The sequence below is a fragment of the Leopardus geoffroyi genome, chromosome C2, assembly GCF_018350155.1.
Source record: "Leopardus geoffroyi isolate Oge1 chromosome C2, O.geoffroyi_Oge1_pat1.0, whole genome shotgun sequence".
NCBI classification, from domain to species: Eukaryota; Metazoa; Chordata; class Mammalia; order Carnivora; family Felidae; genus Leopardus; species Leopardus geoffroyi.
This window is the reverse complement of record NC_059333.1, coordinates 131400369-131426139: the sequence shown is the minus strand read 5'-3', so window position 1 is coordinate 131426139 and position 25771 is coordinate 131400369. Positions and strand designations below refer to the sequence as shown.

Here is a 25771-nt window from a genome sequence, read left to right as displayed (position 1 = left end):
CAGCACAAGGCACCTGCTAACAAAGGCCTCTGACTTTGCAGGACTTCTCAGAATAGCTCATATATTCGGTAAACTAGGTAACGGAATTTATGCACTATCAGCTGTGTGTATATTAACAAAATTTCTGAGGTACTTTATTATACGTAATAATCAACTCAGAAATTAAAAAGGAAAATCATCTGATTCACGACACACACATCTCCCTAGGTAACGAAAGTTTTACAGCTCCAATATTCTGAGTTCTTGACAAGGAAAGACAGAACAAAGAAAGTTACCAAGTAATTTTAGAGGCCTCAGTAAGTAGGAATGAGTCTGCAACAATCAGGATGCAGGAAAAAAAGGGGGAGAAGTCCATAATCTCTCTAAAAAGAGGACCCACTGTATTGTCCATCTATCCGGACTCCATTTCTAAATAGCTAATCAAAGGTAAGAGCTGTTTGCTATGGCTCTTACCTGAGTGGAAATAAAGTGCATCTGACTGCATTAAGGAAACTGATGCTGGCACTCATCTGGCTTCCTTGCTTAAAAGCTCTTTGGCTCAGTCACTGTGATTGTCAGACTGTTCCAGAGCACCTGTGGACCACCGTTAATTTTCAAACGGTTCCCAGACCCATTTTTCAAATGACAAAAAAGGCACACAAAAGAAGTAAAATTATCATCTGTGGTGACAGAACAAGAAACAAGAAGAGCCAAGAGCTGATATTTGGAGTTTGGTTTAGCCTAGGTCAGGTGGATTCTACTAACATATACTGAACAATTTCTACACAAACATAGATGGGGGATCAGTTACTTCATTCCATAGTGAAGTAACCTTAACCAAATTTTGAACTGCTGCTTCTCTAAGAGCTAAATGTTTCCTGGAGATCATCCTGCCAGTACCGAACTTATCTTAAGTCATCTGACAGTAAGATATGAAAAAACTACAGTACCAGAAATACCATTGCCCAGTCTGAAAATGACTCAAAGTCAGCATTTTTCTGTTAGTGTCACAAATAAGTGTTGATTTCTGCCAAATTAAACCCTTGTTTAAGGATAAAAAAATATTCTGTTTCTATGGAAGAAGTCTCACTTGTCCAGCACTGAGAGATAACCCCACACTGCTAGAGGTCTAAGGTGTAATGCTACTTCTTGCAGCTTTTGATAGGCTTTTATTTTAACACAGTTAACAAAATGTTTTATAGTTACCCTGGGGGAACCTTAAGCAAAACAACCATCACAAACCATATAAAATGTTTGTAATGTTTCTAATTTAACCATCTCCTAGAGTTGGAAAGAACCACCAATTACTAGATGACACAATCTCAAAAGAACTGCATAGCACTGTTCATTTATATTTCACCATCAAACAGCAGGTAGCCTTTGGTCTTAAAAATAGAAGCGGGCCCAACCCACAAAGAACCTGAGTAATGTGACCTTTCTTTCAGTCTCATTTCCAGAAGCATGCGTCTCAGTTTAAAACCTGTAAGTTGATGTGAACTCTTCACATACAACTAATTCAGTGCAATTTAAAATCCAGTACAATCAGTAACATTATAGAATTACGAATGAGAATAATGGTTACTTAATCTTTACTCATTGACTTGAAAGGCTATACTTTCACTTGCTCTGTAATTTTTTAATATGAGAAGAACAAAAGGAAAAGAACCTGTTAAGCGGACCTACGTTTTGGCTGTGACATCCACATACTGTCCAGGGCGAAAGTGAGCAGCATAAAGAGGAGTGCCTTTATGAAAAGAAAACAAGCAATATATGAAATGTCGGCCCAGAACAACGTCACTGAACATAAACTACATCTAGAAAGCCTATCAGGTTTCCAAAAAAGTAGAAGATTTTCTTCTGCAATTATAATTATTAGAAACATCAATAATTAAAATTGTTCATCAAACATGTTTTAATCGACTGTCCATGGGCTGAAGAACAATGTGTCCCAGGATGTCGGGCCAACAGATCATGGCTGGCGGATGGGCTTGTGCCTTCACAGAGGCCAACGTGGTACTGGTTGAAATGGGTAATTCACATGACAGACACTGTGTTCTTGCTGGTAAATACACGGGTTTGATGATTTTTTGTTGCTTTGGTAAATAACAATATACTGACAAGATATTTTTCCTATTTCATATAACGAAAATAAAAATAAAAGAATGACTCAAAAAAATGTTCTGGCTGGATCAAATCTTTAACCATTAGAGATAAGTTATCCAAAAGTAGGAACTTAAGTGTTTGAACCCAGCTTCATTGTACACTGGATGTGTGATATCCATGTATAGCCCGTACGTATCTATTTTTGGTAGAATGGTCACTGTATCAATAAAATATAGTTATTCTAGCATGCCTGGATCATTTAGAATACTGAAAAATTGCTATTATTGATACCCCTAGTTTTATATACTAACATTTCCAAATCTAGTTGTATGTAAATGGAGTCTTACTTAAAATACACCAGAAAAATTTAAAGGAATTTTGTAAGTGAAAGTCCTTCACAACATTTTGTTTGCATCAATTTAAAGTTAACACTATGAGAACTATTTAATTTGATAATCTGCAAATACTACACATTTACCATATGTACAGTTAGAAATACAGAAGTATAAGACATGGTTCCTGACCTCAAGAATTTATTATATAGGTGAAGAATCAACATTAACATCATCAAATAAGAGACATTTTTCTTAAAAACAAAACAAAAAAAAGCCATAATCAATGTAATAGGGAATATAATTGAATGCTATTTTTGGCTCATTTAAAACAGGGAGTAAGATTCTGTGGGATATCAGAGGGGTAGTATCCTTTAATGAAGGACTTAACCTAGATTTGTATGGGCAGAGAAAAACATTGAACTAAGAAAAAATAGGGGAGATTAAAACTGACTAAATTTCTAGGAGGTTGAATGACTTGAACTGTTGATACATGAACACTTTTCACCACAAAAACAATTTTAAATGGTTTGAGCTACAACAGAAGTTAATATGGACTTAATTTTTACATTTGTTCCCTTAATTCCATTCACTTTAGCTTTAAACTATAAAACTTGCACTTCAAAAAACACTTTTAATTCTAGCTTATATCAAGGCTGATCCTCTGTCATTCCAATTAATAAGGCCTATTGAAATTGTATTTTACTTCATGAAATTCAGTTCAGATATTAAAGTATTAAATCTCAAGACACCCTCTGACTGTCTAATTGTTAGAACTCAAGTTCAAGACATGAGGGAGCTTTTCTGAAGTTCAAAGATGTCAAAATGTTGTTAACTACATAAACCGACATAAACACATTGCCAAACTGTACTTTTTGACATTTTGTAAAGTAAAATACTTTGGAATTTTTAAGTAAGGATCGAGGTGCTATGGTCAGTCACTCTACTGTTTCATATTTTCTCAAATTCTTCTATCTCAACGGGGGTCTAGCTGTTCCTGACTTACTAAAATGCCACCCTACACCGAGTGAACTTCACATTTTAAAAGTTTGTGTATTTAAAAAAATAAAACATAAAAATAAATAAAAGTTAGTGTATTTATTTGGAGTGACTCTTCCAAATGTAAAACTCTCTGTACAAGTTAAAAACAAAAGCGCCCCTCCCTCTTTAATGGAAAACAAAGAGTTCTCTACAGTTCTTTCTAGTCAAAAAAGAAAATGGCTTGTTTGTCCCCAGTGATTAAATTAGATGCCATTTTTTATTTAAAAATAAATGTTGGGGCGCCTGGGTGGCGCAGTCGGTTAAGCGTCCGACTTCAGCCAGGTCACGATCTCGCGGTCCGTGAGTTCGAGCCCCGCGTCAGGCTCTGGGCTGATGGCTCAGAGCCTGGAGACTGTTTCCGATTCTGCGGCTCCCTCTCTCTCTGCCCCTCCCCCGTTCATGCTCTGTCTCTCTCTGTCCCAAAAATAAATAAACGTTGAAAAAAAAAAATTAAAAAAAAAAAAATCTTAAAAATAAATGTTTGGGGCTTTGTATTGTGGATTCAACTTTACCAAAAGGACTAACATTAAACAAACCACGTATCTGGGTATTTTTGCCTCCCTCCTCTCCCCAACCTCAGATTACCTGGTTTAATCACAGCATTATCTGTTACACGGAAGATTTTAACTTTCTGTTTTGGCGGCAATCCAAGTTCTTGGTAAAATTCCAATAGAGATGGAGATTTCTAGAGGAAAAGCAGTACACATAAGTAACTCATTAATACTAAAGGTGGAGTTCAATACACAGAGATCTAAACCAAGTTATCAACAAATCATTAAGAGCACACTGTTCCCCTAATGAACAAAGAGCACCACATTCCTCTTATTTGGGGAGGTGGGATTTTTATCTATAACCCATTACACCAAGGATCCACCATGTGCATGGTGGAGCTCATATACACTAAATGGTGAAAGACTTTTCTTCTGTAGGAAAAGAAAGAGTTGTCATCATATGTGAATTCTGACTGGAGACTGTAAGTATCAAGAAACCTAATCCTAAGGCACCTGGGTGGCTCGGTGGGTTAAGCGTCCGACTCTTGATTTTGGCTCCGGTCATGATCTCACAGTCCACGGGATCGAGCCCTACGTCAGGCACTGTGCTGACAGCATGAAGCCTGCCTGGGATTCTCTCTCTCCCCCACCCCCCCCCGCCCCTCCTTGTGTGTGCATGCGTACTCTCTCAAAATAAATTAATTAAAAAAACAAAAACTTTAAAACACAAAAAACAAAAAACCCAAAACTTTCTCTTGACCACACAGCCTCCTTTAGCTAATCTTTCCATTCCCCCTTACAATCTCCTTGAAAGACTTTTGCTGAATCTACGTTCTATCTTCCCATTCTCTCAAACCCACTTTAATTAGATACTTGCAGCCCCTAATACTCAATGCAAAGCGCTTGTCAAGGTCACCAACCATCTCCATGTGGTCAAACACACCAGTCAATACTCATCTTATTGGCTCTATCAGCAATGCTCGGCACAGGTGACCACTTTCTCCTTGAGGCTGTCACTCTCTGTTCTTTCACACGCTAAAAACCCCACATTTTTAACTTCAATTGCAAATTCTATTCTGAACTGCAAATTCATTCATCCAAATGACAACTCACTATCTCACTTCGATGTCATACAGCAACTCAAATCTGACATGTCTAAAATTGAACTCAACTTCCCCCCAGAAGCCTGCTTTCCTCTGATCTTCCAAATCTCAACAAAGGGCAACTCCATACTTCTGTTGTTTGGACCCAAAATCTTGTGATTACCTTTGACTCTTTTCTTTCTCACGTCCCACGTCCCACTGATCAGCAGTTCCCGTAGACTCTAAAAATAAAGTCCACGTGTGCCTGGGTGGCTGAGTCGGTTAAGGGTCTGACTCTTGACTTCAGCTCAGGTCATGATCTCACAGGTCCTGGGATTAAGCCCTATGACAGGGTCCTCACCATCACAGTGTGGAGACTGCCTGGGATTCTCTCTCTCCCTCTGCCCCACCCCTGCTCACGCTCTCTCTCTAACAAAAGAGAAAAAAATACAGCCCACATCAACTACTCCTCACCCGCACCCCAATCCACCATCTTTTTCCTGGATTATTTCCATAGCCTCCTAGTCGGTCTCCAAACATCCACACTCCTGGCTCCACGCTCTGTTCTCTAGTCACAGGCTGGCATGACCCTTTTAAAACTCAAGCTAACTCATGTCTCCACAATGGTTTCCATCTCATGCAGAATCAATCCTAAATCCTTAACACGGTTTACAAGGTTCTGTACATTCTGTCCTCATCTACTACTCTCCTCCTGGCCACCCTGCTTCAGGTACAATGCATTCCTCCTAACCAGTCCAAGAACACATTAAACAATGGCCTCAGGTACTTTGCACATACTGTCCCCCCTGCCTGAAATGCTTTCCTGCCAGATTTTTTCCAGGCCTTGCTCCCTCAATTTATTCAGGCCTCTATCCAAAGATTAACTTACCTTTCCTGATTATTCTGTCTAAAATACCACCACTTTCTGTCACTCGCAATCCTCTCAACCTACTTTATTAGTCTTAGAAGCACTTCTACAGCCATTTTTTATTGTTTATCTTCTATGCTACAGCCTCCCTGTTTCACACCCAAGCCCACCAAAATGTAAGCTTTGAGAACAGAAACTTTAGTTGCTGCTACATCCCCAGCTCCTGGTAGGTCCTGCTGCCTGTTTTTCCCTTCACCCTTGCCCTTTTTTCTGCTACTGTAAATATCCTTGAATAAAAAATATCTTTGAATGGAAAACTTCATGGACACCTCATTTCCTTAAAATGATGTCCTGGGTCTTTTTTTTAATTAAGACTCTCGATATAGATTGCTGGAAGACTTACCAAAAGAGTTGTACCACTTTACATTTTCTGGTGTGAAGAGTACCTCTTTCATGCGACTATAACCAACATAGGTGTATCTATCTTCCTGATGCTCTCTCCCCTTCAACTTCCTCTCTCATCACAAAAAAAACACCTGCAGCCCAACAAGCCATAGTACTCTATGTATGCTCACCTATGTCTGCTTACGCCAGTCCCTTGGCCTGTAATTCTTCTCCACCTCTGTACCTCCAAAGCATGTTAAAAATCTGTTCAATATATGTCTAGTCCCAGCTCCAGTGATATTTCCTGTCTAGATTCCTGCCTGGGCCGCCTTGCCAGAGCAGACTACTTCCTTGTCTGTTATCTCTAGACCTTGCATACATCTCAATTATTATTCATGTTACCTTACATTTACCAGTGAATGTTTGCCTGTCTGCTGGAGCATATGGGTGGCGAGCTGTTTTATTCACCTGTATCTGTAACTTTAGAGCTAAGCACAGTGGCAAGTCAGACACTGCAGAAGTGAGCTAAGTGAATGGTGAAGACACAAGAGATGGAGGACAGACATCCGTCTAGACGTGAAGTCCTGGTTTGTCTTCCCAAGCCACCCCGCCTTTCCACGCTTGCTGCTGCATCAGTTCTTGGCACACAATATTACTGTGTTTACAATGCTATCTTCGAGTCTAGTTATTTAAAAAATTGCAGGCCTAAAATAAACATTACAGCTTATTCTGAGGATGAGCAAATCTTCAGGAAACTATATTATGAAACCAAACCAAGAGTAATTTTGTAATTAAAAAAGCAAGCACAGCAGCAACTGAAAAACCCTAGCCGACTCAAGAGGATGCTGATGATGAACGGATAATCAAGCATCACTGCACACCCAATCCAATGGAGTATCTGCACAGCCAGACTTAATTGTAGAATATGTGAATATGCAGCAAACTGCAGTTCCTTGATTTCAGTTTAAAATGTGGACTGTTAGGGCCACCCTGTAACACTGAGAAGGTTGCCTTTGATAGACATGAAATTGGGTGGCACTGGCCCGTAAGTATAGAATGTTAATTTTTGGGTCAGCCCACAAACCCTGGAGCCCTCTAGTGGAACCATGCAACAGATGCTGAGAAGCCCTGCTTTGGATGCCTACAAAAGATTGTTCTGTACTTCAGTGTTCCCTCAAGAAGCTATCCTTTCCTCCTTTCCTCCAAAAGAATGATGACATAAGTTCATCCCAGTCATTCTCTATAGTTTCACCTCCCACATGCTCAAATCCAACACTCATATTCAACAACACACTTATTAAGTCCCCTACTTTTCATCAACCATACACACTTCATTCGCAACAAAAGCAAACACATAAGTTCTCATTTAAAAATGTGGCTCCTTGGGGCACCTGGGTGGCTCAGTCAGTTAAGCATCTGACTTCGGCTCAGGTCGTGATCTCGCGGTCTGTGAGTTCGAGCCCCGGGTCGGGCTCTGTGCTGACAGCTCAGAACCTGGAGCCTGCTTCTGATTCTGTGTCTCCCTCTTTCTCTGACCCTCCCCCCGTTCATGCTCTGTCTCTCTCTGCCTCAAAAGTAAACGTTAAAAAAAAAAAAAAAAAAAAGAATAAAAATGTGGCTCCTTGCAATTATTTTACTGATGTTCAGATTTAGATTTATTACATTTTAGAATAGATTTCAAATTTATTTGACATTCACATATTCTACCTGATGATTTAAAAAGCATTTTATTAATAGCTTCTAAGTATGCGAGGGAGCTTCTAAGAAAAGTCTTTTACTTTTCAGCAACACAAAATAAAGATAAACATCTTGCCCTAAGTAACTACAGACTGAGACATAAAAGATAATATATAACATACTTCTTGATTATCTTTTAATTTCAGTAAAATTGAATACTTTAATATTTTCTTTTAAAAATCAAAATATCATAAAACTAATTAGGTATTGTTTGTGAAAAACACCAAATGCTCAAGTGGATCCGAAAGCAGCAGTGGTGTAACACAAGGCTTTTTTTTTTTTTTTTTTGACTTCCAAATAAATGATTTCAAAAGGCAATTTAAAAGACTGACAGCAATGTCACACTCGGATAATCCCATCTATGAAGCTGCATTTTTTGTCTCCCTCTTCAAAGTTCTTTGCAATTATCCCTCTCACAATGAAAATGCTTCTCTGCTCCTAAGATGAATTGATTCGATCAACTTTTAAGGCCACTTAACGTCCTTATTCAAAAACACTATGTTTTTATTTACAATAAACTACAAAAACAGCAAAAGCAAAACAGTCTAATTTCTGGGAGGCCTAAAAAAGTCTTTACAGAGTTAAAAAAAACAAAACAAAACCCAAAATAGTTCTAGCCCTATTATAAATAAAACTGATTCAGGGGCGCCTGGGTGGCGCAGTCGGTTAAGCGTCCGACTTCAGCCAGGTCACCATCTCGCGGTCCGTGGGTTCGAGCCCCGCGTCGGGCTCTGGGCTGATGGCTCAGAGCCTGGAGCCTGTTTCCGATTCTGTGTCTCCCTCTCTCTCTGCCCCTCCCCCATTCATGCTCTGTCTCTCTCTGTCCCAAAAATAAATAAACGTTGAAAAAAAAAAAAATTAAAAAAAAAACTGATTCAATCAATCATTTTAGAATGCTTAACTAGTTGAGATTTTATATTCATCGGTGTATTTGTTTTTAAAACCTTCTATAACCAACGTACTTGCAGTTTCTCTGAGGGATACAATACGCAAAAGGACGTCTGCTTACTTTTAGGTTTGAAAATCTTTTTCCTTTCTGAACCAAAATTCTTTACTTATAAAGAATTCTAAAACTTCATTTTCACACCTCACTCTAAAAAAAAGGTCAAAGACAAAGATTTTCTTAGTATTTAATACATGTTCTCTGGACCTAGAAAATTTATATCTTGAAGAGCATGAAAGGTCTCTGTAGCACTTCCTATACCAGAGAGTAAATAAAAAAATCTGTGCAAGGTAAGTGGGTGGAAATCCCACAATAGAGCATCCAAATCACCTTGCTGTGCGGTATACTCACGAAAGAGAATAAAGCTTAAAATGTGTAGACCACAGTCTCAAGTATGAAAATGTAGTACTACCATTTCTGAAATATTTTAATTAGTATTATGCTAATAAAATCTTATCTATAAGACACTTTCTTCATTAAGTAAAATAGAATAAAATGAGTTGCCAAATACATTTTTGAGGGGAACTTTTGTTTTTCCTTGAGAACTAAAATATTTGAGAGTTAATGTGAGACTTTTAGAACCAAAAGAGGATTAGCAGCCATCAAGTCCAATTCCCTGTTTTTATGTATAAGAAAACAGATGTTCAAGAAAGTAGAGTGAAGGGAGCTAATGGTAGAAGTGAGAATTAGAACTCAGCTCTTCTGACCCCACATCCACTTTTTTTTCCACTGGCTCACAGTTCTGGGAAGTAATGTTCACAGATCTGTTGGAGCAGAGTGGATTATCCCAATTTTATGTTTGATTTACAAGTATCAAGGCAATAAAGTCATGAATTTACAAAATTGGTAATGAAAATAAAGATGATGGTGCTAGACATAACAAAAACACAGAAGCACAATCAATGAGGAAACATGTATCAAACAATTATTCACGTGAAGACTAGCATATATACATTTAAAATATTCAAACATTTGAAAAAAATCTGACATCTAAAAAAAGTTTCCATAAATACCTCACTGTGCTTTTCATTACTGTGAAATTATTTTAAATCCTAAAATTATTAGCCAATAAATTGTCAAGAGTGAATAGCAGAATTTTTAGCAGAACTAAAAATATAAATAGGCTATACTAGTATAATATGCAAAAGTAACTAACTTCTCTAACACTTATGAGACAGGCCTAAATGGACTCTAGTCCTACCAAACTATAGGACTCTGATGATTCTATATGGTTTTAACCATATAACTGAATTCACTGATCAGTATATCCCACTATTTATTTATTTATTTTTTTAATTTTTTTTTTTTAAACGTTTATTTATTTTTGAGACGGAGAGAGACACAGCATGAACGGGGAAGGGGCAGAGAGAGAGGGAAACACAGAATCAGAAGCAGGCTCCAGGCTCCGAGTCATCAGCCCAGAGCCTGATGCGGGGCTCGAACTCGCGGACCGCGAGATCGTGACCTGAGCCGAAGTCGGACGCTCAACCGACTGAGCCACCCAGGCGCCCCATGTATATCCCACTATTTACAGGACAACCCCACCTGAATTTTCTATAAACGCCACACACACTTCTTTCCTCCAAAACTTCCTCTTTCCTTGTTGCTATTTCAGGTTACAGCATTAGCAATGAACCAGGTGCTCACTTAGGAACCACTCTCTGCCTGCATCCCCTCACCATATACTCACCCAGTCTTCTTTAAATCCCTGTCTCCTCCAAGCCCAATGCAACTGCCTTGGCTCAAAGCCTTTTGTCCACTCTTCCCAGAGCTTAAAACAACTTCCTAAATGTCCTCCTCGCATCCAGATTCTTCTTATCTAGTTAACCAGGATAACGACTTGACCACATTACTGCCACAGTTAAAGAATTCAGAAAGCTCTTGGGGTGCCTGGGTGGCTCAGTTGGTTGAGCATCCAACTTCGGCCCAGGTCATGATCTCGCAGTTGACGAGTTCGAGCCCCGCATGGGGCTCTGTGGTGACAGTTCAGAGCCTGGAGCCTGCTTCGGATTCTGTGTCTCCCTGTCTCTCTGCCCCTCCCTCACTCATGCTCTGTCTCAAAAATAAACATTAAAAAAAATTTTTTTTTTTTTAAAGAATTTAGAAAGTGCTTGGGAGTCTACAGGATAAAGTCTGAACCCTTCAGCACTCTACCCAGACAGGTGTACCTTTGCACCTTAACTACCTTCCCCCACGCTCACACACTAAGATCTCCCACACCACACCTCTCTTCCCAAGCACACATACCCTCTTCCATGTGTCTTTGTAGAAGATACATATGAAAAATCTCATTAATCTTGGTAACAAATCTCTTAGGTAGGTAGTATTTTTATCCCCATTGTACAGATGGGTAAATACTTCAGCATGGAGGGTAAAGTTACTTGTTCCAAATACTAAAGAGAGGAACTGGAACAATAGAGAATGCTGGGCTCAAGGGCTTCAACAAACTACCTCTACCCCAAATCCATAATTTACCACATGGACAAACACAAGTTTGTGACTACGGAATAGCCTTAAAGAATTCAGATCTGAAGCCTATGAAATGTACTATTCTAAAAATTTTTTTTTTTCAACGTTTATTTTTGGGACAGAGAGAGACAGAGCATGAACGGGGGAGGGGCAGAGAGAGAGGGAGACACAGAATCGGAAACAGGCTCCAGGCTCTGAGCCATCAGCCCAGAGCCTGACGCGGGGCTCGAACTCACGGACCGCGAGATGGTGACCTGGCTGAAGTCGGACGCTTAACCAACTGCGCCACCCAGGCGCCCCTGAAATGTACTATTCTAAAGAATGAAAATACATCCTTACATAGAAACGTGACACAGTTTTTCCTCCTACAGTTAGGGCTGCCATTTTTCCATCATGGTTTTCCTTTGGAGTATATTTTAGAACGTGACAGTCTTGTACCTAAGAAAACAAATATAAAAAAACTAAGTTATGTGCCAAGATACATTTTAACATATCATACCAGCCACACCAAAGCCTTAGGACAATGAGGAATTCCCTAAAGTTAATTATCTCACCATTCCTCTAACACCAACCACAATCTTAAATTATAGAAATACCCTTAAAAAAAAAGTCAAGTACAGGCAGAGCATACAGACAACACATAGAGAAAAGTGCCTAAAACAAAAATATACAACAGAACGCGTAGTTGTGAAGAAAATGGGCATTAACCACCACCCATGTCAAGAAGTAGAATCCACAAAACCTCTGCGTGGTTCTTCCCAATAACCTCCCTGCCTTTTTTTTTTTTTTTTTACCCCGAAGCTGCGGTTCTCAATGTGTGGTCTCCAAAGAAGCAGCATCGACATCACCTGGGAACTTGGTGAAAATGCTGACCCTTAGGCCTCAGCCCAGACCTACTGAATCAGAATCTCATTTTATAAGCCTTCCAGGTTGATTCTGAGGCTCACTAAAATTTGAGAAGCATTGCCCTAGAAATAACTACTATTCTTGACACTTACGGTAATCATTTACTTACTTTTCTTTATAATTGCTACCTTTGAAAGTATTTAATAATGTAGTTTAGTGTTGCCTGCTTTAGACTTTGTACAAATAGAATCAAACTGTAGGTGCTTTTCCATGCTTTGCTTCTTTCACTTGTTTATATTTCTAAGTTTAATCCATATTGTTGTGTGTAGCTCTCTTCTGTTCATTTTCACTGCTATCCAGCTTTCCATTGTGTGAATACCATGACTTATTTATCCATTCTGTTAGACACGTGGGTTATTTCTAGTTGGGGAAGTATTAAGAGCAATACTGCTATAATAACTGTTGTAGAGGTATCCTGCTCAAGTTGTCTGTTAAACATTCAGGAGTGAAATGGCCAGACTACAAGGTTCACCAATCTCAACTTTACTACATAATTATGCTAAACTGTTTTCCGAAGCGGTTGTACCAATTTACAATCCAACTAGGCATTCCTAAAAGCTCTCAAAGTTCCCTAGAGTTTTAGAAACTATAATCCTCCCTTTGATCATTCAGGGTCAATAACAATGTCCTAAGGCCTATAAGGCCCCCTGGGGCCTATGAGCACTCAGCGTACTTCTGTGCATGAGCACTCATTTTAATCACCACCATCTGTCCAATCACCTGTCTAGGATTAGGCCCCAAAGATGAACTCAGATGTCCAACCCAATTTGGGGAATGATGGTCTCCTAACTCCATCAGTGATCTTTCTCTAATAATAATTGTAAAGACAACAGCGGCCAATATAAATTGGACATTTAACACTATTTTAAATGCTTGACATTTATACCTTGTGCAACTCTCACAAAAACCTTCTGAGGTAGGTAATAGTTATTTCCTTTACCAAATACAATTCTATCTTTTACAGAGGAGGCACAGTGCTCCAAGGAACACAGCTACGCAGTGGAAGAATCAAGATGTGAAGTAAAGTATTCTGGTCCCAGCAACCACATTTTTAACAATTAGAGTTTGTATCATTTCAGAGAACAAAATGCTTCCCTAGACAAGAGCGTTACATTCTAAGTTAGCAAAGAGATCAAATTTTTTAAAAAATTTGTATTTAAATTCAAGTTAGTTAACACATAGTGCAATGATTTCAGGAGTCAAATTTAGTGATTCATCACTTACATATAACACCCATTGCACATCCCAACAAATGCCTTCCTTAATGCCCATCACCCATTTGGCCCATCCCCCAACCCAACATCTCTCCAACAGCTCTCAGTTTGTTATCTGTATTTAAAAGTCTCTTATGGAGAGAAGGCAAGATGGCAGAACAGCATCGAAGTTCTTTGTGAGCCTCGCGTCCATGAAATACAGCCTGACCAACACTAAACCATCCTACACACCTAGAAAACTGACTGGAGGATTAACACAACAATCTGTACAACCTGAACCACAGAATTCAGCAGAAAGACAAAAAATTCATTTTTATTTTCAATTTTTATTAAAAATATTTTCCTTTAATTTTTTTACTATATTCTTTACTTTTGTGTAATTTTTCTCAAATTCTACCTTACTTCCATCATTCTATTTTAGTCTACTTCAGTGTATTCAGCTTTTCAAATTTTCAAACAATTTCCGTGTTTTCTTTTTTCATTTCTTTTTCTTGAATGCAGACAGTGAAAAACTTCATTTCTTACTTTCAATTTCTATTAAAAACATTTTTAATTTTTTCTTACTATATTTTTTACTTTTAGGTAAATTTTTCATATTCTATTTTACTTCCATCATTTTATTTTAGTCTACCACATTGTATTCACAAAAGATTTCCTTTTTTTTCTTTCTCTTGAATATAGAAAGAGAAAAAAATTCATTTTTAATTTTTATTAGAAATATTTTTCTTTAATTTTCTTCCTACTATATTCTTTACTTTTGTGTAAATGTTTTCAAATTCTATTTTACTCCCATTATCTCATTTTAGTCTACATCAGTGTATTCATTTTTTCAAATTCTCAAATGATTTCCTCCCCCCCCCCCCTTTTTCCTATGTCACACCACTATCAACACCCAGACCAAAACACACCTAGGATCTAGCATCATTTCTTAGATTTTGTGTGTGTGTGTTTATTTTTTAATTTTAATATTTTAATTTTAATGTTTTTATAATTTTAATTTTTCTACCTCATTAATTCCTTTTCTCCTTTCAAAATGACAACACGAAGGAATTCACCCCAAAAGAAAGAGCACGAAGAAACGACAGAGAGGGATTTAACCAACACAGATATAAGCAAGATGTCTGAACCAGAATTTAGAATCACGATAATAAGAATACCAGCTGGAGTAGAAGACAGATTAGAATCTCTTTCTGCAGAGATAAAAGAAGTAAAAAATAGTCAGAATGAAATAAAAAATGTTGTAACTGAACTGCAATCACGGATGGATGCAGCGGCAGGAAGGATGGACGAGGCAGAACAGAGAATCAGCAATACAGAGGACAAACTTACAGAGAATAATGAAGCAGAAAAAAAGAGGGAGATTAAGGCAAAAGAGCACGATTTAAGAATTAGAGAAATCAGTGACTCATTAAAAAGGAACATCAGAATCATAGGGGTCCCAGAAGAGAAAGACAGAGAAATAGGGGTAGAAGGGACATGTGAGCAAATCATAGCGGAAAACTTTCCTAACCCGGGGAAAGACATTGACATCAAAATCCAGGATGCACAAAGGTCCCCCATTAGATTCAGCAAAAACTGACCATCAACAAGGTATATCATAGTCAAATTCACAAAATACTCGGACAAGGAGAGAATCGTGAAAGCAGCAAGGGAAAAAAAGTCCCTAACCTACAAGGCAAGACAGATCAGGTTTGCAGCAGACCTATCCACAAAAACTTGGCAGACCAGAAAGGAGTGGCAGGATATATTCAGTGTGCTGAGTCAGAAAAATATGCAGCCAAGAATTCTTTATCCAGAAAGGCTGTCATTCAAAAGAGAAGGAGAGATTAAAAGTTTCCTAGACAAACAAAAATTAAAGGAGTTTGTGACCACTAAACCAGCCCTGCAAGAAATTTTAAGGGGGACTTTCTGAGGGGAGCAAAGATGAAAAAAAAAATTTATGCAACAAAGATTAGAAAGGACCAGAGAACACCACCAGAAACTCCAACTCTACAAGCATCGTTACAGCAATAAATTCCTATCTTTCAGTACTCACTCTAAATGTCAAAGGACTCAATGCTCCAATCAAAGGACATAGAGTAAAAGAATGGATAAGAAAACAAGACCCATCTAGATGCTGTTTACAAGAGACCCACTTCAGACATAAAGACACCTTCAGATTGAAAATAAGGGGATGGAGAACCATCTATCATGCTAATGGTCAACAAAAGAAAGCTGGAGTAGCCATACTTAAATCAGACAATCTAGACTTTAAAATAAAGACTGTATCAAGAGATGCAGAAGGGCATTGTATCAAATCAAGGGGTCTATCCACCAAGAAGACCTAACAATTGTAAACATTTAGGCGCCAAATGTGCAAGCACCCAAATATATAAATCAATTAATCACAAACGTAAAGAAGCTCATTGATAGTAATACCATAATAGTAGGAGACTTCAACACCCCACTCACAGCAACGGACAGATCATCTAATCAAAAAATTCACAAGGAAACAATGGCTTGGAATGACACACTGGACCAGATGGACTTAACAGATCTATTCAGAACATTTCATCTTAAAGCAGCAGAATATACATTCTTCTCCAGTGCACATGGAACGTTCTCCAGGAAAGACCATACACTGGGACACAAATCAGTCCTAAGTAAGTACAAAGAGGTTAAGATCATACCGTGCATATTTTCAGACCACAATGCTATGAAACTCAAAATCAACCACAAGAACAAATTTGGAAAGGTAACAAATACTTGGAGACTGAAGAATATCCTACTAAAGAATGAATGAGCTAACCAAGAAGTTAAAGAGGAATTCAAAAAATATATGGGAGTCAATGAAAATGGCAACACCACAACCCAAAACCTCTGGGACTCAGCAAAGGCAGTCATAAGAGGAAAGTATATAGCAATCCAGGCCTTCCTAAAGAAGGACGAAAGATCTCATATACACAACCTAACTTTATGCCTTAAGGAGCTGGAAAAAGAATAGCAAATAAAACCCAAAACCAGCAGAAGGCAGGAAATAATAAAGATTAGAGCAGAAATTAATGCTGTCGAAGCCAAAAAAAACAGTAGAACAGATCAATGAAACAAGAAGCTGGTGCTTTGAAAGAATTAACAAAATTGATAAACCACTAGCCAGTTTGATCCTGAAGAAAAAGCAAAGGACCCAAATAAATAAAATCAAGAATGAAAGAGAACGATCACAACCAACACAGCAGAGACAAGAACAATAATAAGAGAATATTATGAACAATTATATGCCGATAAAAAGGGCAATCTGGAAGAAATGGACAAATTCCTAGAAACATATACACTACCAAAACTGCAACAGGAAGAAATAGAAAATTTGAACAGACCCATAACCAGTAAGGAAATCGAATTAGTAATCAAAAATCTGCCAAAAAAACAAGAGTCCAGGGCCAGATGGCTTTCCAGGGGAATTCTACCAAACATTTAAGGAAGAGTTAACATCTATTCTCTTGAAGCTGTTCCAAAAAATAGAAATGGAAGGTAAACTCCTTTCTATGAAACTCTTTCTGTGATGCCAGCATTACCTTGATTCCAAAACCAGACAGAGACCCCACTGAAAAGGAGAACTATAGACCAATCTCCCTGATGAACATGGATGCAAAAATCCTCGACAAGATATTAGTCATCCAGATCCAACAATACATTACAAAAATTATCCACCACGACCAAGTGGGATTTATACCTGGGATGCAGGGCTGGTTCAATATCCGCAAAACAATTAACGTGATTCATCACATCAATAAAAGAAAGGACGAGAACCATAGGATCCTCTCAATAGATGCAGAGAAAGCATTTGACGAAATACAGCATCCTTTCTTGATAAAAACCCTCAAGAAAGCAGGGATAGAAGAGCATACCTCAAGATCATAAAAGCCATATATGAATCACCCAACGCTAACATCATCCTCAATGGGGAGAAACTGAAAGCTATCCCCCCAAGGTCAGGAACAAGACAGGGATGTCCACTCTCACCACTGTTATTCAACATAGTATTGGTAGTCTTAGCCTCTGCAATCAGACAACACAAAGAAATAAAAGGCATTCCAAATCGGCCAGAAGGAGGTCAAACTTTCACTCTTCGCAAATGACATGATAGTCTATATGGACAACCCAAAAGATTCCACCAAAAAACTGCTAGAACTGATTCATGAATTCAGCAAAGTTGCAGGATATAAAATCAACGCAGAGAAATCGGTTGCATTCCTATACACCACCAATGAAGCAACAGACAGAGAAATCAAGGAATCGATCCCATTTACAGTTGCACTAAAAGCCATAAAATACCTATGAATAAATTGAACCAAAGAGGTAAAAAATCCATACACTGAAAACTGTAGAAAGCTTATGAAAGAAATTGAAGAAGACACAAAAAAATGAAAGAAATATTCCATGCTCATGGATTGGAAGAACAAATATTGTTAAAATGTTGATACTATCCAAAGCAATCTACAAATTTAATGCAATCACTATCAAAATTACACCAGCATTCTTCACAGAGATAGAACAAACAATCCTAAAATTTGTATGGAACCAGAAAAGACCCTGAAAAGCCAAAGCAATCCTGAAAAAGAAAACCAAAGTGGGAGGCATCACAATCCCAGACTTCAAGATGCATTACAAAGCTGTAATCATCCAGACAGTATGGTACTGGCACAAAAAAAGAACTCAGAGATCCAGAAATGGACCCCCAAATGTATGAGCAACTAATCTTTGACAAAGCAGGAAAGAATATCCAGTGGAATAAAGACAGTCACTTCAGCAAATGGTGCTGGGAAAACTGGACAGCAACATGCAGAAAAACAAACCAGGACCACTTTCTTACACCATACACAAAAATAAACTCAAAATGGATGAAAGACCTAAATGTAAGACAGGAAGCCATCACAATCCTCGAGGAGAAAGCAGGCAAAAACCTCTTTGATCTTGGCTGCAGCAACTTCTTACTCAACACGTCTCCGGAGGCAAGGGAAACAAAAGCAAAAATGAACTACTGGGAGCTCATCAAAATAAAAAGCTTCTGCACAGTGAAGGAAACAATCAGCAAAACTAAAAGGCAACTGACAGAATGGGAGAAGATATTTGCAAATGACATATCAGATAAAGAGTTAGTATCCAAAATCTATAAAGAACATATCAAACTCAACACCCAAAAAACAAAGAATCCAGTGAAGAAATGGGCAAAAGACATAAATAGACACTTGTCCCCAGAAGACATACAGATGGCCAACTGGCACATGAGAAAATGCTCCACATCACTCATCATCAGGGAAATACAAACAAAACCACAATGAGATATCACCTTACACCTGTCAGAATGGCTAACATTAACAACCCAGACAACAACAGATATTGGCAAGGATGCAGAGAAAGAGGATCTCTTTTGCACTGTTGGTGGGAATGCAAGCTGGTGCAGCCACTCTGGCAAACAGTATGGAGATTCCTCAAAAAACTAAAAATAGAACTACCCTACAGCTCAGCAATTGCACTACTAGGCATTTATCCACGGGATACAGGTGTGCTGTTTCAAAGGGACACATGCACCCCCATGTTTATAGCAGCACAATCAAAAATAGCCAAAGTACGGAAAGTGCCCAAATGTCCATCGATGAATAAATGGATAAAAAAGATGTAGTATATATATACAATGGAGTATTACTCAGCAATCAAAAAGAGTGAAATCTTGCCATTTGCAACTATGTGGATGGAACTGAAGGGTATTATGTTAACTGAAATTAGAGAAAGACAAAGATCATATGACTTCACTCATGTGAAGAGTTTAAGAGACAAAACAGATGAATGTAAGGGAAGGGATACAAAAATAATACAAAAACAGGAAGGAGGACAAAACAGAGAAGACTCTTAAATATGGAGAACAAACTGAGGGTTAGGGGAGGGATTGTGGGCGGGGGGATGGGCTAAATGGGTAAGGGGCACTAAGGAATCTACTCCTGAAATCATTGTCGCACTATATGCTAACTAATTTGGATGTACATTTCAAAAAAATAAAAAAATAAAAGAATAAAAAAAAATCAGGTTTCTTATGATTTGCCTCCATCTCTCTTTTTATCTTATTTTTCCTTCCCTTCCCCTAAATTAACTTGTTTTCTTAAATTCCACGAGTGAAATCATATATTTATCTTTCTCTGACTGACTTATTTCACTTAACATAATCCTCTAGTTCCATCCACAGTTACAAATTGCAAGATTTCATTCATTTTGATCACCAAGTAATATTCCATTGTATATATACAAGACCAAAATGTTAATTTTGAGAGGAAAGAATGAAAATAAGTTGGGACAGATTTTTTCTGATTATGAATTAAACTGGTACCTCTGTGAGAAGCTAGGTTACACTGTTTTTTATTCATTGCCCTAGTTAAATCCAAAGCCAGTATCACGAAGACCACCACTCAGGCAAAAGTGAAACATTTACTGAAATAATCAGAAGTTCTTTAATAGTATTTATGCTTGACATTAGCCCATTCTTCACCATACACTTATGTACTTTAGGATACAAATACTGCCCGTTCAGATTTGCACAAATAGATCTTGGTACACGTACAGATCTGTTACATCTTCTGTTTCTGTCTTACCTGAAGTAATGTGACCACATGTTTTTGACCATCTTTGGTCCATAAAGGCATCATACCCAGCTTTAGGGCGATAAGGCCTACTCTAGAGGAACCTGGTAATTAAACACAAATCAGTGTTATTACAAACTTTTTCAACACTCGTCAACATGATACAACAGTATTTCCTACACTGTGGTTTCAATATGAGCAATAGGCAGCTAAGACACATGTTAATATATTCATAGAGTAAAATACAACTGCTCCTTAGAGATGTAAGAGACTTCAACCATGGCTGGGTAAGATATTGGTACTTCATAAATCTCTGTATAATGAACAAATATACGAGAACTATACAAAATGAAGAAAATAGGTAAACTGATAATATTCTGCTTTTAAAATAATGCTATTAAGAGAGGGCATAAATCTATCATTACACTTTGCTTTCCTAGTATCAATTTATATCTAACCTCATTAATTGGGAAACATCTACCACTCAAATTCTAAGAACTTAGGTGGGGTTACAGGGATACACAAGAGGTCACGTTGCTAAAATATGTCAGCCTCCACCATGCCCCTTAGATTTTTTGCATAAGTTCGGAAAGTTACTCCACTAAGAACTTCTGATCACTATACAATTCAACTGACACAATAAACCCCAACCAGAGACCACACTCTCAACAAGACAGGCCTTATTCTTCTTGGTCTGGCTACACATGGGTTTAATACTCTGCGAGCTACAAGTTGCTGATTCTGGAGTTATGCTTTGCAAACCTGGAGTGCTAGAACCCCAACTGAAAACATCACTGTGAAACACTGCAGTTTAAATTACACTCCTCCAGCTTTCCTTCCCTGACTTATTTTATTTTATTTTTTTATCTGAAGGAAACAAGAAGACATATGCAGAAGGATTTTCCTTTCACCTGCAAAATAGCTTCTTGAGGAAATCTTGATTACCATCAGACATTCACTCAGAGTAGACCAGCATTCTAGAAATAAACTTGCAAACCTAACTACATTGAAACAGACACACTTGAGACATGAAAAATAAATTCAAGAAATTTATCATTTCGCCGCAGTCACTATGATTTTGAGTATGCCAGTCACATTAGGGAATGAGAACTTCTCAAATATAAAATAACTACCTGGCTCCCAAGGATGTAGAGGCCATGGTTCATCTTTTAAAGGACACAGTTTACTTGCTAATTGGGCTTTATTTTCCTCAGAGACCAACTGCTTAACAAATGAGACATTTTCTTCAGAAAGATGCTCATCCCACCAAGTACCACTCCTGCCATGGAGACTTCTAACCAAAAGCCAGATGTCTGCTCTGTAAAAACAAAAATTGGAAAACAAACCACAGTATAAAAGGTTCCCCCATTTAACATGGGGAAGGGAGGTCACATGCGTTGGAAAGTGTAGTCTGGCCCTTAGGAAAGGGTCTGGAATCTGTGCAAGTTTTTTTTTTTTTCCCCTCACATTTCTTATGACAAAAATGGGATTCACACATTTTTTTTTTTTAACGTTTATTTATTTTTGAGACAGTGAGAGACAGAGCGTGAACAGGGGAGGGGCAGAGAGAGAGGGAGACACAGAATCTGAAACAGGCTCCAGGCTCTGAGCTGTCATCACAGAGCCCGACGAGGGGCTCGAACTCACGGACCATGAGATCATGACCTGAGCCTAAGTCGGACGCTTAACCGACCAAGCCACCCAGGCGCCCCGGGATTCACATATTTACTGTCAATGATTACCCTACAGTAAAAGGTCTTCATCTTCTCTTCTGGTATAAACCAATTTCTTTTTTTTTTTTTTTTTAATTTTTTTTTTCAACGTTTATTTATTTTTGGGACAGAGAGAGACAGAGCATGAACGGGGGAGGGGCAGAGAGAGAGGGAGACACAGAATCGGAAACAGGCTCCAGGCTCTGAGCCATCAGCCCAGAGCCCGACGCGGGGCTGGAACTCACGGACCGTGAGATCGTGACCTGGCTGAAGTCGGACGCTTAACCGACTGCGCCACCCAGGCGCCCCATGGTATAAACCAATTTCTAACAGAGCTGTCCTACAAAGGAGAAGCCACTGACCCATTAGTATATGTCCCTTAATAGTTTACATCCAGTGGAGGTGGCAGAATGTGGGATGCTGACCTTTCTCTGATAAGCTCACCTCTTCCCTGCAATGACATTGCCAAAGCTCAGAAGATACATAAAAGACATGGTCTCTGACCACTTGAACGTACCAAGGAAGACTTCAGGGGATGAAAGTCGGGAAGGAGGTGTGTAATTCTTGCAGAGAGGGTCAGAAAAGGAGTAAAGCTTTCTGTCGTCTATGCCCCTTTTGTAGTCAGGTGCATCCACGTTAGAGTCACAAATTTTGCACTAATTAGTTGACTTATCTTACTTCCCCAGGCTGCCGTTTTATCTGCAAAACGTAATCATGACTACGGAATAATGATAGTATCTGTAGAAGGAATAACGACAGCAGTTCTATCTCATAAGGCTACGAGAACTAAGACGCCTAACATACTCAACAAAGCATTCGGTACAGAGAAAACGCCCACTAACTGGTAGATAATATAACTGCTGTTGGTAATGCTCTCTGCCAGTCGCTGGCTCATAAACATTAAAAACAAAAAACCACCCCTTCAGTCCTTTAAACGGCGCTTCCTTGGAGTACCGCTCCTAACTCCTGTGTGCCTGCGGTCTGGAGACAGCCCCTTTCTCCTCCACCCAGGGCAGACCCCTCCGCACTGGGCCATGGCACTGCTCCGGGTCGCAGTGTTTCGCAGGGACCACACCTCCACACCCAGTCTCGAACACCCACCTGTTTCCCGAGCCCCGGGCAGCACCCAGGCCGCTCGCGCCGCAGCCCAGCACCCGGGCGCCGGCCTGAGCCAGCAGCCTCCAACCAGGCATGGAGTAGCCGGGGAGGGCTCGGCCCGCCGCTCTTCCTGTCGCCCCGCCGCTCTGCTTTCAAGACGTCCCCACGCTGCAGCCTCGAATCCACCGGAGCCCTCCGGGATCCTCCCGCTGACTTTGTACCGCTGCCCTCCCAGGTCGGAAAGGAGCCGCTGGAGCCACTTCCGGTCCGTTTCCTAATGCGCTCCGGGCACCGAGGTCAACCCCCGGAACTAGAGTTCCGCCTGCGGATAGTCCTACTTTGGATCCCAGTTAGGGTAGGGATGGCGGGGTCTAACTGATTTGTCTCTCCAGGGTTTGGAAAAAAAAAAAAAAAAAAAAAAGCGGGGGGCGGGGGGAGGGAAATAAGGAAATGTTCGGAATTTAAACTTTGCCAGAATGAAGCGAACTAGGGACAGGTTCCTTAAGGAGGCCAGGTCACTTCTAAATAATGCTCTCTGCTGGGCAGCGCATTGTACTAAACAGCCCTTGATACTGTTACACTGGTTTACGTTCAAAACAACTCCAAAAGGAAATTGTTATTTTTATATTCTAAATGAGGCAACAGAGACTCAGAATTTTGGTGCCGGTCCAAAATAGTACATCTGGCAGATGGACAGAGCTGGCACTGAAACAGGGCTGGCATGTGTTCACAACAGAATATGGCCAAGGTGATCATGTGTGACTTCCAGGGCTGGATTATACAGAGTATTGCTCCTTCTGCGTTGTCTCCGATTGCTCCCTGTGGAGAAAGCCAGTGGTCATGTCCCGCAGACACTCAAACAGCCTTGTAGAAAGGCCTATATGAAGAGGAACCAACTTTTCAGCCAGGAGTGAGCCTCTTAGAAGTGGATCCTCTGGTCCCAGGCAACCCTTCAGATGCCTGCATGTGATGAAAGACCTCGAGCCTGAACCACCCAGCCAAGAAACTCACAGGTTCCTGACCAGAAAATTGTCAAAGGGAATAAATGATGACTCTTATTTTTAAGTTTTAGGGTGATTTGTGATGCAGCAATACGTAGCCAACATACCTTCTGTACAAATAAACCCTTGTGCTGGTTTCCAGACCCAACCCAATCATAGTGTGTGTGCCTTGGGAGCTCATTCTACTTCTCCAAAAGTCCATTTCCTTATTTGCCAAATGGGTGTTTGTAGAAATTTGGGAATCAGAACTTAAAAAGTGTAGCAATTTCAAAAGCTCTTTTTATTAGTGATCTGGCTAGCCTGGCTTAAAATGTCCAGACGGTGGTCAATTCCTGGTTACTACTTGGGATTCAGTAGTCTCAAAAGCTTTGCTTGCTCTTCCTTTCCACCAATTGCTATTGCTGTTACCCTGGACACTTTCAAACAACACTTTGGGCCTTAGAGGAAAAATTACATCTCTTAATTCTAGCCATGCTCTCTGGCTTCCCAGTTACATAAGAAAGGCTCTTCTTTGAACAAATGTGCCTTGAAGTATGCTACATATAAAAAGCCAGAGGAAAAAAGATTTTACTATCAATGCCAATAGCTAGCATTTCTTGTGCATACAGTATATGCTCAGTGTTGTGGCAATCCCTCAAAGACCACCAGGGCCACACCTGAACTCATACAAAGTTAAGTTCAATTAGCTTGCTACAGCAAGAGAGAGCATACACCAGAGGGTGTCTCCATACAAATGAGTTGGGTAGGGCTTGTTATAAGATTTGGACTTATGCTAGGAGATTTTAAGTGGGCATCAGGGAAGTTGGGACTTGTTTTGGAATGCTATCAAGAATCAAGGACATTGGGGGGTGCCTGGGTAGCTCAGTCGGTTGAGCGACTGACTTCAGCTCAGGTCACGATCTCACAGTTTGTGAGTTTGAGCCCCGCGTCGGGCTCTGTGCTGACAGCTCAGAGCCTGGAGCCTGCTTCGGATTCCGTGTCTCCCTCTCTCTCTGCCTCTCCCCCACTCATGCTCTGTCTGTCTCAGAAATAAATAAACATTAAAAAAATTAGAAAAAAAAGAATCAAGGACGTTGGGCATCTCAAAAATTTTGCTCTGGAGACAAGAAGAACAAAGTGAGACTCAGGATGATGTTGGGATGAAGGCAGAAATTACTCAGAAGAAGGAACTGTTAGTCATTTCGTGGCAGTCGTGTGGCCTTGAGTATGATATGTTAGAAACCTTGTGTTGACGTTCCATTATAAACACTGCAGTCTGATTACTAACAATTCATTTTCACTCTTTCGGTTTATTTTCCCACTTAATCTTTATAACAACCCTGTGTGATAATAGTATAATTATCTCTATTTTACAGTCAAGAGGAAAAAAAAAACCACAGAGAGATTACATAACTTAAATACGGTCACTCAGCCAGTAAAAGGTAGAGCCAAGATTTAAATTTCAGCAGTGTGAGCACAGGGCAATTTTGTGAGCAATGCGAGCAATTTTGTTTCCTTGGCTCTCTGTGACCAATATGTTACTTCCCTTGCATAGAATCTCTCTCTGGCTAAAGCGGGAAATTGGTAAGAAAACCTATCACACACAGTGGTCTGTGAGGATTGAGGAGGTGGCTATTCACTCTAGCCTTTGCCCCTGGTGCCAGCTCTCTCCTGGTCCATAATAGAGGCCTTGAGTCAATGAAACCCTTAGCAGGCACCACTGCTTAACTGGAACTTAGCAAAGTGTGCTTTGTCTGCTGGTACATAGCACGCATCTCCTGTGTGCCAGCCGGCCTGAGGTGTCATCATATTTGATTTTGCCAT

The 25771-nt window shown here is 39.5% G+C and overlaps 1 protein-coding gene across 2 annotated transcripts in view; it reads right to left on the bottom strand.

Annotated features, from left to right (window-relative positions):
• The window catches only part of MRPL3 (mitochondrial ribosomal protein L3), a 53260-nt gene extending 30019 nt beyond the window's left edge, over window positions 1-23241 (bottom strand). Inside the window, exons 1-6 of one of the 2 annotated variants that reach the window (XM_045503639.1) lie at window positions 22971-23241; window positions 21291-21475; window positions 20170-20261; window positions 11769-11867; window positions 4041-4140; window positions 1663-1723 (exon numbers count right to left, since the gene is read on the bottom strand). In XM_045503639.1, coding sequence (XP_045359595.1) covers window positions 1663-1723; window positions 4041-4140; window positions 11769-11867; window positions 20170-20261; window positions 21291-21475; window positions 22971-23062 — 629 coding nt within the window. In that variant the 5' untranslated portion in view covers window positions 23063-23241. The remainder of the gene's footprint in view (window positions 1-1662; window positions 1724-4040; window positions 4141-11768; window positions 11868-20169; window positions 20262-21290; window positions 21476-22970) is intronic. The other variant, XM_045503640.1, reaches the window with a different exon arrangement.
• Between the last annotated feature and the right edge of the window lie 2530 nt (window positions 23242-25771).